The 15,605-nt window shown below is 41.8% G+C and overlaps 1 protein-coding gene across 1 annotated transcript in view; it reads left to right on the plus strand.

The window, feature by feature from the left end:
- LOC129774009 (eukaryotic translation initiation factor 4E-binding protein Mextli) overlaps nt 1-4,145 on the plus strand; it is a 43,559-nt gene extending 39,414 nt beyond the window's left edge. Inside the window, exon 10 of the mRNA XM_055777696.1 lies at nt 2,584-4,145. Coding sequence (XP_055633671.1) covers nt 2,584-2,847 — 264 coding nt within the window. The 3' untranslated portion in view covers nt 2,848-4,145. The remainder of the gene's footprint in view (nt 1-2,583) is intronic.
- Nucleotides 4,146-15,605: the final 11,460 nt, after the last annotated feature.

Below are 15,605 nucleotides of genomic sequence, written 5' to 3' on the forward strand. Positions count from 1 at the left end.
GTAGCAACACATTTTTCTGCAAGTGTTCAAAAAATCGTGAGCTAAAATTGTACCCGGTAATGATTTTAAATCCATTTTATTTCAGGCGTTGTTCAACATCAATCTTAGGAATTGTGTGATGTAGAATCGGGTGCGGATTGTTCAACCGTATATTGCCAACCACGAGTGAGACTCGATGTTGTACGGGAAAGGGTTAATTGTGAAAGAAAATTGGTACATACACTCGCTCTATGTCTCGTATTCATCGTGTTTTGATCAAGCCTCCCAACGAACTCTGGATACGCTTCCTCGACACATTGTAAGCATTCGTGGGCGACCGTTCATGTCAATCTCTGAAGCAATGCAGATGAAATAGGTGTAGAACACGAATCAGTTCATTGAGGACACCAACATGATTCTTCGCATAGTGGTACTCCCAAGAGTGGACGATTGTCTTCTGGCAGTCGCAACACATCTAGGTAGGCAGCGTTTCTTCGTTGGTGTTGATGACCGCTGCTTCAGTGTAGAAATAGTTGTTTGGGACTAAGCCGTTCCAAGTTTTTTGGATTCGTTTGCGGTCTTCTGTTCCGGAAAGTTTTGTCTGTTAACCGATTAAACAGATGTGCTTCAGGAGTCGCCAGCATGCTCACATAGCATTTCAGGAGTATAGGTGACAAACCATGTTGCTTTGAATGCGTTAATATCGTGAAGTGCTTCCTTGAGAGAGTGACTAATGCTCCTTCCTTATACTGGAAATAAGATTCCCCAATGATTCAATCTAGTCTATTATCCGTGTTGCCACATATACAGATTTTTCTGTAATGATTCAGATTTTTGGCATGTTTTTTGACCAAGAATCTGTATATACAGATTACAGATTATAGGATATCCATGCAGATTTTATATAGATTTTGAAACAAGATGAACTATTTTTGCTACTGTCAAATGTGTCAAATACAGTAGTGATAGAAATCGTATTTTTCGCAATATAATGCGAACAAAACAATAGTTTGAAATCATCTCGCTACAGAACCAGTGAACGCAAATATCAAATCGAAATTGTTAAAATCCGAGGGGGAAGTGCCTCAGTACAGTAGTCAAATGACACCAAGGCTGAATTCTGCAAGACCATGTATAAACACCACGAGGAATCTAAAATTCTCAATCTAAGATATTACACATTTTCATCAAATTATACCTCTTGTGAGAAAGAATTACAGAGTAAACTTTTTGCATAGGCCTGAAAATTGAAAAATAGTCTTATTCAAAAACAACTGCCAAGCTACACCAGTGATCAAGAGCTAAAAATTATGGATAAGCAGAATATATACACTTTACTACAGTCTTCAGAATGCAACGCGGTGCTGATGTGTAACAAGTTTTTTGTACTCAGTTGAGCTCTCACTCTTTGTATACACTTGCTTGCGCTCTGGCGAATGAGCACGCTCAGAAACACAGATCAAATGTTTTGTTGTCAGCATTGTTTTCGCGTCGTGTTTTGCGCCGTGATTTGCACCGTATTTCTAAACCTGTTTTACCCCGCGCTTGAATCTGGTTTGCTTTCGCTGTGGAGTTGTTTTTCTTCACACAAGCGTATACAGTTGTTATGGAGGTGCGTTGTTGTTTTTATGGTTTGCTTAAAACGAGCGAAGACAAAACGAGCGCTAGAGTTTGATGTGTGTGTATGTGTAGAAAATGAGACGCGCATCACACAAGTGAGAAACGATATTTAGTATCTGAATTCTGTGCTACGTTCATTCGGCGCTCTCGTGTTTATGAATTTTGTACACTTCGTACCAAAAGAGAATACGTATTTGTTATGAACGCGCGCTGGTGAAAATTAAACTCAAGTGTAGCGCAGCATATGTTTTCTAAAGACTGCTTTGCTACAAGTATGCAATTATTACTTCGTACATAAATGTAACGCAAAAGTTTTATCAGGTGCAAAATTCGCAATACAGATTTTATATTTTCTCTACTGATAAAAAAGATTTTGATGTTTTAAGTTAAGAAATACAGATTTCAATGTGGCAACATTGCCTATCATGTCGCTCCACTAGAGCTATAATGTTGGCAACGCATCAAAAGACAATATGCTATTTAACATATTAAGGACCGCAAAGAAATCTGTAAAACATACGCCTGGGACCGCGCGTTTTGGGGTAAACTTCCTCTAGTACTTTTTTGAAGTATGATATTGTGTAAAAAATATTTTCTGTGAATTATAACTATTCAAAATGAGGCTACGACATTTAAGCAGCGTGTAGCGTATAGAAAACACGGGTTATTTCGTGATCCATTTCTAACAGACAGAACGCGAAATACGAGAAAACTCGTGAGCGGACCGTAATATGTTAACATCACATACCTAATACCAATCGGCGCATAATATAAAAAAATGAAACAATTTAATTCTGTAAATATCATTTGGAATATTCAATAGGCCATGTATGAATGTTGCATGTTCCACGAGTAGAATAATACCTGTCAAATCATCACCATATTTGTTCAGCAAAAAGCAACTTTAGCACTCACTGTCGAGATAGTTAATAAAAACGAACCTTTCACACTCTCCAATTATAATTTCTCATTCAAACCAAAAAGGACATTGATGACGAGAAGAACCGCTTCGACGCCGAAAAGTTTCTAGAGCTGAAAAAGCAAGCCACCTTCGCTGACGGATGCTCCAACAGCTTCGGCGATTCTGTGGACAGCGCGGACCAGATGAGTGGTAGTGATTCTCTCTCGAATGGAGACTCCTCATCCACGACGACGTCGACGATTGGCGGAGGTGCATCGAGTGGTGAGGCCGAAAACTCAGCGTCTTCGTCGTCGTCCGTATCGGCCGATACGCTATCGGCGCAGTAGGATAAAATCGGCCAGTAATTCTCGACAACAACAATAAAAAAAAACTAATTTATCTAATTTCTAACACAATTACTGTTATTTGGTAGCAATAACGATTAGAATAGGAGGGAGACACAAGTATCTATATTCGAAATGAAACCAATCTACTTTACTATGATCTATAGACCCCTTAAGGATAGGTGTCGCGCATTTTTGCGGGCTCGCAGCGAAGATAACTGCATCACTGAAGCTTCCTTGTTAAATTGGGGGAGATTTTAGCTTCGAATCATTTTAAGAAGAGATTAAAACTGTCCAAAAATACGACTAAAGTGAGAAACACCTTATTTAAACATTAGCAGAGGGAAATCTCGTCACTAATTTATAATAATCATTTTAGAGGCGAATGAACTGCAAAGTTTAAAGCCTCTTAAAAACAAAGAAAGAAGAAGAATAATCATTTATAATCATCTAATCACTTCAGAGCAAAACAACGACAGAAGTAAGTCTTCTTCTGTTGAACATCATCACTCGTAACTCGTGAATCAATCTAGATTATATGCTGTGTATTAACAACCATCTAGTCTACAATCAAGCAAAGCACAACACAAACGGCACCCGAAAGGAAAGTTAATGTCCCATTTGAGAAATTGCTGATTTTGTTTTCGCTTCCATTAAGATTTCACCAAAAAAAAAAGAACTACCGCTGTTGATTTTGTTTTTTCCTATAATTTTTGAGACGATTTTTGTTTTATTTATTTACCACCTTCAACAACCACAATGTTATTTATTTATGTTCTTTAATAATATAAATACGTATATAACTAAGATATTGTCCCAATCTTTCGTTAAGGTTTCTTTTTGATGAAAGGAATGAATTCCTTTGTTAGACGCAGAACTGAAGAAAATAAAATAACCGACCGAAATACCACTGTTGACCGGAACAAGTTACTATTGATTCTGCTGTAGAACAAAACATGCTTTTTTTCTGTAACTGATTGAGGCGAAATTTGAGAGAGGCGAAGTTGGGATTGGAGAGCAAATAATTGTATGTTAAAACTTTGTCGTTTAATTCAATTAACAAGAATAGAAAAAAATGAGAGAAGAAAACACACATATAGTGATGTTGTAAGGGAGAAAACCATATTAACCATTGTAACCCAAACTCAATTTTCTTATTTATATTTAGCCCCCCCGAAACTGAGAACAGAAACAGGAGAAGGAAAAATAACGAAAAAAAGATAAACAGATTAACAAAAAGTACCTCTGATCGCAGACTGTGTTTTGGAAGGGAGAAACAAATAAACACTATTTTTGTAAAAGTTGTGAATGTTTTGATATATTCATGTATCACATCCGTTTTAACAAGTGCTTGTTTATTGAAGGGTTTTGACTTAATATCTTTCAAACTCAAGATATTCGAGTCGTTTCTCCAGGAACAGATTTTCTCTAATTTCAGAATTACTAATCACTCGTTCGTTTATTTGCAAACAGATCGGGCGCATTTTACAATCGATCCGATAGAGGTGTTGGATCCTATTATGTAAATCGAATCGAGGCACAAGGAGTGGAGACTCAACTGGATACAAAAATCTTGTTACACAATCAGCACCGCGTTGCAATCTGAAGACTGACGCTCACCAAGGGGGGCAAAAGCCCTTGCTTGGATTCTGATGGACCCTGGATTGCTCGACCTCCGTGCCTACAGCAACCAGAGGAAACGTGGCCGATACAGAAAACACTCGCACCAAACACGAAGACCAAACTTCGGGCATGCCACTTATCGAAGGCTCATGAACCAATAATCGATGTCAGCCGGTTTTCCCGGTGGAATGTTCTACTGCGTACGACCTGTGGCGTCTACAGGATCCTTTTGAAATGTCGTCGTCGGATTGATCGAACGCAAATCGAGATCATTCCAGATGCTACCGAAAGGATGCGGAAATTGTTCAGGCCATTGGTCCACAACGAACGCCGAGGCGCTCATGCCAGATCATTTTTTGGGTGGTACCTTGCATCGTTGAAGTTGATGGATCCTTGCATCGCACCGACACGTCAGGCTGAAGCGCTTCGAAGCACTTACCAGGGGTCTCAATATATCGATCGCCGATGAACTATGGAAGCGGTGGCTAAGAGTATTTCCCTTCGTTAAACGTGAACCCCAAATAGCTGGAAAACTCGAAACCACTGAAGGTGGGCGACCCAGTGTTCATCACATACGATCAGAATCGCAACGGATGGGTCCGAGGTCGACTGGAAAGGGATTGATTAAAGGGTGTGTCACATCAAATTGCATCACGGAAAAAACGCTGTAGAAATTCGCCCAGTAGACCTATCCTTTTGAAAATTTTAGACAGTAAAATAAAAACTATTAAACAACTTTTGGCATTTTCTTTTTATTCATACTTCGAGCCCAAGCCCGTATGCTCGCACCTTCCTCTTTACCCCGACCATAAGGTTCTGTACAACGTCAGGTTGTAGTTTTTTTTTGAACAGAAATCCATTTTCTCTTGAAGTCCGCCTCCGATTTGACAACTTTTGGGTTCTTCCGGAGGGTCTGCTTCATAATCGCCCAATATTTCTCTATAGGGCGAAGCTCCGGCGCGTTGGGCGGGTTAATTTCCTTTGGCACGAAGGTGACCCCGTTGGCTTCGTACCACTCCAACACGTCTTTTGATCAGTGGCACGAAGCGAGATCCGGCCAGAAGATGGTCGGGCCCTCGTGCTGCTTCAATAGTGGTAGTAAGCGCTTCCGTAGGCACTCCTTAAGGTAAACCTGCCAGTTTACCGTGCCGGTCATCACGAAGGAGGCGCTCCGTTTTCCGCAAGAGCAGATCGCTTGCCACACCATGTACTTTTTGGCAAACTTGGATAGTTTCTGCTTGCGAATCTCCTCCGGAACGCTGAATTTGTCCTCTGCGGAGAAGAACAACAGGCCCGACAGCTGACGAAAGTCCGCTTTGACGTAGGTTGCGTCGTCCATTACCAGGCAATGCGGCTTCGTCAGCATTTCGGTGTACAGCTTCCGGGCTCGCGTCTTCCCCACCATGTTTTGTCTTTCGTCGCGGTTTGGAGCCTTCTGAACCTTGTATGTACGCAGGCCCTCCCGCTGCTTGGTCCGCTGGACGAATGAACTTGACAAATTCAGCTTATTGGCGACATCCCGGACCGAACTTCTCGGATCACGTCTAAACTGCTTAACTACGCGCTTGTGATCTTTTTCACTGACGGAGCATCCATTTTTGCCGTTCTTCACCTTCCGGTCGATGGTTAGGTTCTCGAAGTATCGTTTTAGTACTCTGCTGACCGTGGATTGGACGATTCCCAGCATCTTACCGATGTCCCGATGTGACAACTCCGGATTCTCGAAATGAGTGTACAGGATTAATTCACGACGCTCTTTTTCGTTCGACGACATTTTTCGAAATTTACAAAAAATTGACAGTGAAGCATGGACAACGTGATCTATACACTCTTATCTGATTATAAGCGAAAGCTGAAGATATAATTCCTAAAAATTAAATTTCTACAGCGTTTTTTCCGTGATGCAATTTGATGTGACACACCCTAGTAGAATCACATATTTTCTCGGAACAAACCCCATTAAAATTCTTGCAAGATACCCTGAACAACCTATCCACGGAGGCTCACAATATTAGGGAACGAACGAACGTGATGAATTATAGAGGTTTTCAACTTTTCAGTTCATTCGCCTCTAAAAACAATATTAGGGATAATTATCCCTAAGGTCTCGATGAATGCATGGTTCAAGGGATTGAATGTAGGTCGTGATTCGGCATCTTCAATGAAAATTCCAGTGCCTCTTTTAAACTCCGAGATCCTTGTTCCGTGTATGTCGCTGAGCTGGGTGCGATATACTATGCTCTAGGGATAATTGAAATACTGCCCATCGACCATTATTTTATTTTTTCAGACAGTCTCAGCTCAATAGAGGCAATCCGCTCAATGAAAGTTGATAAACGCTCATCTTATTTCCTAACAAGAACAAGACATCTATTGAGTGTTTTGGTCGAAAAATTATTCAAGATTACCTTAGCATGGGTTCCCTCTCATTGCTCGATTCCTGCAGTTAGCGCTCATTTTCCGAGCCAAGCAGACGCGTTTCACGCTTTAGCCAAAATAGGAAGTCAAAACAAGCTAATTTTTCTATCGTTCCGCTGCGTCATTATTGTCGCCGAGCCGTTTGCGTGTTGTCGCATACTACGACTCCGCGATGGTACGCCGCGAAAACACATTCCGCATAGATTATGCGGTGTTGCAACGAAAACCGGACTATGCGAAAGTGCAAAATTTCGTTGGGACTGTTCTGGGTTTAAAACCAGGTGAAGTGACACGAATCCAATGCAGCCGAAGCCTTGGATGTGCCTTCGTGAAGGTCGTTGATCTAGCGCTGGCACAAAAAGTGTGTGAAGAGCACGATGGGAAGCACGAAGTGACAGTGGAAGGAGGGGTGAAGCTTCCCCTACGAATTACGATGGAGGACGGTGCAGTGGAGGTCAAATTGTTCGATTTGTCTGAAGATGTATCGGATGAAGCCATCACTGAATTCCTTTCCGCATATGGTGATGTTATCTCAATACGAGATCAGATATGCGGAAATGACCAGCAGTACTTCTTTCCGGGTATCTGCACAGGTGTTCGAATCGCGAAAATGATCGTGAAACAAAATATTGAGTCGTGGGTCGTCATTGATGGCGAATTAACATTGCTGTCTTATTTTGGACAGCGTCAAACATGTCGACACTGCCGGGAATTCATCCATGTCGGAGCGTCCTGTGTGCAGAACAAAAAGCTGCTAGTGCAAAAATCGTACGCCGATGCTACGAAACAGCCCGCAGCAGCAACGGCAAAGCCGATTGCGAAGCCGCCAGTCCAAAAAATAGCGAAACCGAGTCAAAATACGTCAGCATTGCGATTCCCGCCGTCGAAAAAGCAGAAACAGCAACAACAGCCGATGCCTGTACAGACAAGTAAACCGATCGATACGCAGTCGGTAACACAATTTCCTCCTCTCACTATTCCCATCATACCCATATCGGATTCGAAACAACCATCGGATAGCAGGTCAATGCCCAGCACTTCTGGTCAACAACCTCCTGCTAGTGGCGAAGTGTACCACGGACCTGCTAGTGGAAAATTCGATGGGAACGAAACAGACGAAGCGGCAATTTCAATCACACGCTCGAGAACACGCCGGCAATGCAAGAAGCGCCGGGACGAAAGCGACGACGAGCGGGAACAGGCCAATATATAATGACTCATATCGCCAGTTACAACGTCGCCACTATAAACATAAACAATATTACCAACGAAACGAAGATCAATGCCCTCAAAACCTTCTGCAGAACGATGGATCTTGACATCGTGTTCTTGCAAGAGGTAGAGAACGAGCAGCTGCTTATTCCTGGCTACAATGTCGTCATAAACGTTGATCAGTCAAGGAGAGGGACGGCAATAGCACTAAAAGAGTACATACGTTTCTCCCATATCGAAAAAAGTTGGGACGGCCGACTGATTGCTCTTCGCGTCGAAAACACGACGTTGGTCAACATCTACGCACCATCGGGCACAGCAATGCGCGCCGAACGAGAGCGTTTCTTTAATGACACAATTTCTTTTTATCTACGTCATAATACCGACAATATAATTCTCGCTGGCGACTTCAACTGTGTGCTGCGCACATGTGACTCGACAGGCTACAACAACAGCCCCGCCCTCCAATCCACCATACAGCAGCTCCAACTCAGCGACATTTGGGTGAAATTGTATCCCACGACTCCTGCCCCCACATATATAACGCACAACTCTGTCTCTCGGCTCGATCGCATCTACGTCACCCATGGACTTTGCAGGCATCTGCGAAATGCAGCAACACACGTGTGCTCGTTTACAAATCATAAAGCGCTAACTGCTCGTATATGCCTCCCAAGTCTCGGACGCGCACCTGGTCGCGCATACTGGTCGCTACGTCCACATGTTTTAACAGCAGAGAACATAGATGAATTCCAAATCTCATGGCAATATGTTACAAGACAGAGGCAAAACTACCCAAACTGGCTCACGTGGTGGCTATCATTTGCTAAGAAAAAAATTCAGTCCTTTTTTCGATGGAAATCCCGAGAAGCGTACAGCGTATTTTACGCGGAACATCAACGACTATACACGCAATTAAAGCAAGCGTATGATGGGTATTTCCAGAATCCTGCGATGCTAACCACAATAAACCGTGTTAAGGCACAAATGCTCGCGCATCAGCGCAGTTTCTCTCAAAATTTCATGCGCATCAACGACACCATTAATGCTGGAGAAAACATCAGTACATTTCAGCTGGGTGAGAGACGTAGGAAAAAAAACATTATCACAGAAATGCGTGGCGAAAACGACGAAACTCTAAACACTTCCGAAGCGATCGAGAACCATCTGCTTCGGTATTTCACGAGATTGTACACAGCGACAGAGGTAGAGGACACATCTCGGTATCCATTCCAATGCGAGAGGGTGATACCAATAAATGACGAGTCGAACGAAGCTTGCATGGCTGAGATAACAACAGCAGAAATTTGGTCAGCAATTCGAACATCAGCTAAGAAGAAAGCGGCGGGGAGTGATGGGTTACCCATCGAATTTTATCAACGCACATTTGACGTCATCCACCGAGAGTTGAACCTTGTGTTAAACGAGGCCCTAGTATCGGAGATGCCGTCTGAGTTCGCGAACGGTATAATCGTGTTAGTACGAAAGAGAGGAGCAGAAAACACTGCACGAGGATATCGACCAATCAGCCTTTTGAATGCGGACTTTAAAATCTTGAGCAGAATCCTGAAGTCTCGCCTCGAGCGTGTAATACAGACTCATCAAGTACTGAGCGATGCACAAAAGTGCTCTAACGACGGGCACTCTGAAAGATAGAATCGCACAGCTGAAAGCGAGCAAGCAAAAAGGGAAGCTGATTAGCTACGATCTCGACCATGCGTTCGATCGGGTATCCCTTTCTTACCTTCACCAAACTATGCGGCAGCTAGGAATAAACCCAGCTTTCGTAAGCTTATTAGTTCGAATTGCCGAGCGATCTTTCTCTCGGTTACTAGTGAACGGACACCTCTCGGAGCGCATCCGCATCGAACGCTCGGTTCGGCAAGGAGATCCGATGTCGATGCTGCTCTTCGTCCTATACCTCCACCCGTTTCTGAAACAACTAGAGCGACAACTCGGTTCCGATCTTGTTGTGGCCTATGCAGATGATATATCTGTGATTGTAACCAATACAAATACAATAGAGAGTATCAATGATCTATTTAATGATTTCGAGCACGCTGCGGGAGCAAAACTCAACAGGCTAAAAACTGTTGCAATAAACGTCGGGCTCATAGATGAGAATCCATTGAATGTTCCGTGGCTGGTCACAGCAGAAAAGGTGAAGATCCTGGGTGTGATTTTTACCAACTCGATCCGGGAAATGGTAAACATAAATTGGAACGCACTTGTATCGAAATTTGCTCAGCAGGTGTGGTTACACTCGTTGAGAAATCTAAATTTACAACAAAAAATTATTTTACTGAACACCTTCATTACCGCAAAGATATGGTATGTGGCATCAATCCTGCCAACGTATTGTATCCACACAGCGAAACTAGCGGCGATCATGGGCTCCTTCCTGTGGCGCGGAATACCGGCGCGAGTTCCAATGGAGCAACTGGCGCGTGACAAAGAAGCTGGTGGATTGAAACTGCATCTACCAGGCATAAAATGCAAAGCGCTATTGGTAAATCGTCACATGCAAGCAAGTGGTTCCCTTCCCTATTATCAATCCCTTCTGAACCAAGCTACCCCTCCTCCCGCAGACCTTCCCTGCCTCAAAATCCTTTCCCAACAAATCCCCCTTCTCCCCCCACTTGTTAGAGTACATCCCACGAGCGATCTAATACACCGCTTTTTCTTGGAGCGAACTGAAACGCCTCGTATTGAAAGGAGAAATCCGGAAGCGAATTGGAAACGAATATGGAAGAACATTGCGACGAAACAGCTATCATCATGCCAGCGGAGCAACTTATATTTGTTTATAAACGAAAAGATAGAGCACAGAAAACTGATGAGAACCATTCAACGAGCAGACGGTGAAGGCTGCTTACATTGTAATGCTGCAGTAGAAACACTACAACATAAATTCAGTAGCTGCCCCCGCGTAGTAGGTGCATGGGCTTACGTACAACGGAAGATAACTGACATACTAGAAGGATGGCAACTCCTGTCTTTCGAAGAATTGATTAAACCAGCGCTGCCAAACATCGGACCTACCAAACGAAGTCAAATACTGAAAATATTTATATTATACATCTCCTATGTAAATTCAATGAACGATAGAATCGATGTAGGCGAACTTGCATTCTTTTTAAGATGCGAAAATTAATTTAAATGTAAACAATATTTTAAAATAGAATGGAATAAACGATATATTAAATTTGAAAAAAAAAAAAAAAAAAAAAAAAATTCCTGGGAATGAGAAAGCGGACTCGCTAGCTAAGGTGGGCGCCTCAGAAGGCATACTTTTTGAAAGGCAAATTGCTTATAATGAATTTTTCCACATTTCTCGTCAGCACACACTCGTAAGTTGGCAGTGCATGTGGAGTGAAGATGAATTCGGTCGTTGGTTACACACGATTATCCCTAAGGTCTCGATGAATGCATGGTTCAAGGGATTGAATGTAGGTCGTGATTTGATTCTCGTGATATCTCGGCTTATATCCAATCACTACAACCTAAACGCGCATCTCTATCGCATTGGGATCGCAGATAACAATCTTTGTGATTGTGGCGATGGCTACCACGACATCGAGCATGTTGTCTGGTCGTGTATCCGCTTCCATGCTGCTCGCTCTCAGCTTTCCAGAGCATTGAGGGCACTAGGCAGACAATCGGATACCCCGTCCGGGATATCTTATGTAGCCGTGATCCTGATGTCAACGTTTAATGATGCTTCCTCCGTTGTATCCCTGTTTCATATCTCTCCTACCCGATCCTTAAACTTTTACTTAGTCACGGCAATACATACACACACTTTTTACAGATTCACGGGCCGAAGATTGTGCAGCCCACCGGTCATTCACCATGAGCTGAGGATTGTACCGCTCGTGACAACTTTACATGAGCTGATGATTGTGCCGGCTAGTGACCATTCTATCCTGGATTCCTCGAGTCGAGAAAGAAGCACCACGCTAGATATGGGGTACAGACTAGGGGGGCGTTGCTGATTAATGGTCAGCTGCATCCCAATAGGAAGTATCCCGTGTCGGGCACACGTACAGAGCCGTATAAGCCTTAACAAAAATATATATTTTGGAAAAATACCCCATCAATATGGGTATCAAATGAAGGGGCTTGACCAGTAGATCACAGCTATTTATGGAAAATTTAAATCCAAGATGACCGCAGTAACAAAATAGCCAATTACTTTTTGACGTAGAACTACGTCTTTCATTAAGGGTGCCAAATCAGAAAACAGATCACGTTTTTATGAAATAAAGTTAACGTTAATAACTGCGAGATTTACATACTAAACGAATAGGAAATTCCGTAAGATTTGTTTAATATGCTATACATTAGATTCCTCTGGTTTGTAGATGGTTGAAATTCATGAAAATTTTAAGCGTTTCCATTTTCCCATACATTTGTTCTGTCCATTTGTGTGCTTTCCCGAACAGAGCTGTCAATAACGAGCAACTTATCGACGAGCAACGAAGGGGAAATCATAGGATATAAAGTCACCGTGAACAAAGGAAAAGAAGAAGAATGAAGGGGAATACTTGCCTACAGTATAAACAGTGGATTTCGCTGAGGCAAACTTTCATTCGGCATCGAACTGTTGAGCAATCCAGTTCGCTGCGCTTCGATCTAAGATTGGACCCCACCAGTAGTAATCCAACTTGGATATCGTCGTTTGGTTTTTCTGTTCGTTTTTCACGTTATTCGTATCGTGTGTTTTGTTTTCCGCGTCATAAATAGGACGCTTCGCGTAGTGTGTGATGAGCAAGAAGAAGCGGAAGGCAGGCTCGAGTCCTGCAAAAAAAACGAACGCATTGCCAGGGGCAATAAAATTTCGAGGCAAGCGTCATCTACTGCTGCACGCGATGTTGGTGCAGTGAAAAGCGCTCGCACTGAACCGAGCCTTCGCGAGTGTGACACCGCATCGAACAACAGCGAAGTAGGCGATTTCGGCGCGTCGGTCGAAAATGTAAACGCCGTTACCCAGACAGCAACCAAAATCAAGCTCCCCCCGCTGGTGGTGAAGGCGGTCGCTCTTGACAAAGTCATCAGCGAATTCGCATCGATGGGTGTTACAGGTCTTTTGAGAATAGCGCAAAATGATGAAAAGTGTTTATATTCCTAGTAGTTTCAAGCCACCAATGTATGGTGACTTATATAAAATAACAGTGTAGTTCTACGTCAACAATGCGGTCGTATCTTGGACACAACCTCCTATAATTTTTTTAAACGGTTTCATTCAACTTGACCTACTTGTATGTATGTTTGCACGTCTGTAGGGATGTCCCACATTAATAAAAATTTGACCCGTTCTTTTTGACTATTTGATCTGAAAATTGGAACACACATTTATTTCTGCTGTCATTATAATACTGCGTATTCCATTATTTTGAAAAATCCTATTTGGCCGCCGCTATAAAATGGCTGATTTCATATTAGTTTGAAAAACTGTTAAATGGGACATGTGCATCAAATGAATGGACTTGACTTGAAGAATAAACAACATTTTGAACAACATAAAAGGTCGCCGACACAAAATGGTGACTATGTATTGCAATTTCATCATTATCGGTATTAAATGAAATGATTTGACTAACAGTACAGTACTTCATGAAAAACATTCCGCAAAATTTAGGTAAAAATCAAACATTTAAAAAAAATGGGGAATGTTTTTATGGTAGAGAAATCTATTTATGATACAGATAATGTACTAAGAATTAGAAAATAACAAAAAGTAAAAAAAAAAACTTTTTATGTTAATCGGTTTCATTGTGATAATTATAATACAATGTATGAAAAGCTGAAAAATAATAAGGCAAGTAGTAGTTAGTAGTTATCACACCACTTCCCTTAATCTAGGGCATCGATGAGACTAAAATAAAATCGTGGGGCATATGCTGAAACTTTTAATATGGATAACGGAAATCCAACGTGCCCCACGATTTCAGCTTTTAGTACATTATCTATATTATTATTCTGTTTTATCACAATGAAACCGTTTAACTTAAAAAGTTTTTTTTTATTTCTGGTTGTAGTTCACCTCTAATATTTTAAGAACAAAATTTGATTTCGGTCAACACGGGCCCATTCACAGCGTTGGACCCAATTTTCCACTGCTCGGCCATACATTTCAACCGGAATGTTGCGAATTCCACGTTGGATGTTATCTCTGAGATCTTCTAAATTTGCTAGCTGGTGGCACATACCAGTGACTTGACATAGCCCCATAAAAAGAAATCCGAGGGCGTCACATCGCATGAACGAGGCGGTCAATCGACAGTTTTATTTCTCGAAATAACACGTTCACCAAACTCACTTTTCAATAAAACCATTGTAACGTGCACTGTTTGGCAAGTGGTATCGTATTGTTGAAACCACATATCATTCATATTAAGATCTTCCAGCGGGGGTCTTCGTAACAACATTGGTTACGCGTTCGCTTACTAAGCGATCGATTGTGAGTTCAAGACTCAGGTCCCTCAATTGAACATCTTTGTGTTGTTATAGGATAACTACGTCCACACAACAATCATCAGCGATGGAGATCGATCCACGGTCGAATGAAGATCGACCTGCTCTGCTCTGCAAGAAACATCGGGCTTTTGTTCTCTCTATAACAGAACAATGATCGATAACAACTGTATCCGCTGTCCGGTCTACTGAACAATGGAAGAACAGAAGGTATACTCTTACGCCTAAATGGCTACAACTGTGTAATTTACCATAATGTGATGGAACAGAAAAAATACTCTTGCGCCTTAATTTCTTCTACTGTATAATTTACAATTTATAGAAAATCAAAAAAAAAAAACATATAACGGAACGATTAAAACAGCTAGAATGATAATGAACCTAAATAAATAAACAAATGGGATAAAAAAATTATACGAGGTTGTGTTCAAGACACGACCGCATTTGTAACGTAGAACTACGCTGTAGTTTAATTCAAGTCGCTTGTTTGTAACTGCAGATAATTTTTTATAATGCTACGAAAATCTTGAAACAGCCGTTCTACCAGTTTGGTCGCCCTGAAATGTTTTTTTTTTATTATAGAATCATTCGACGATAATTGTTTGAAGATTCATTCTTGTGCTCGCAGAACAATACATGCTCGAGATAAGCGCAGTTATCATCTTTAGTTTTGCTACTGGCAAGCGAAACCAAATCACTGACAAAATTCCAGAATATGTATTTTCTTGGTGAGCTGATGATAGCCTAGTCGGTAGCTCAATTCGAAACGAAGACATGTGATGACGCAAAACGAGGAAGAACAAACGATATTCATTGCTTTGAATACAGAACTATACTGAAAGTTTGCTTCTCTTCCTTGTTTGAGATTTTAAACTTCTTCAGTTCATTCGTCTCTAACCATCAAAAAGGCCCTAGGAAAACTTTGCTTTATCCATAATATTAGTCCTCCATCCCCATTGCCTTGAGAAAAGCATTCGATCCCTCGCCGTCCAGCTCGCCCAGCAACGATGTTGTTCAGTCGATTTCCTCAC

Source organism: Toxorhynchites rutilus, chromosome 3 (assembly GCF_029784135.1).
Source record: "Toxorhynchites rutilus septentrionalis strain SRP chromosome 3, ASM2978413v1, whole genome shotgun sequence".
NCBI classification, from domain to species: domain Eukaryota; kingdom Metazoa; phylum Arthropoda; class Insecta; order Diptera; family Culicidae; genus Toxorhynchites; species Toxorhynchites rutilus.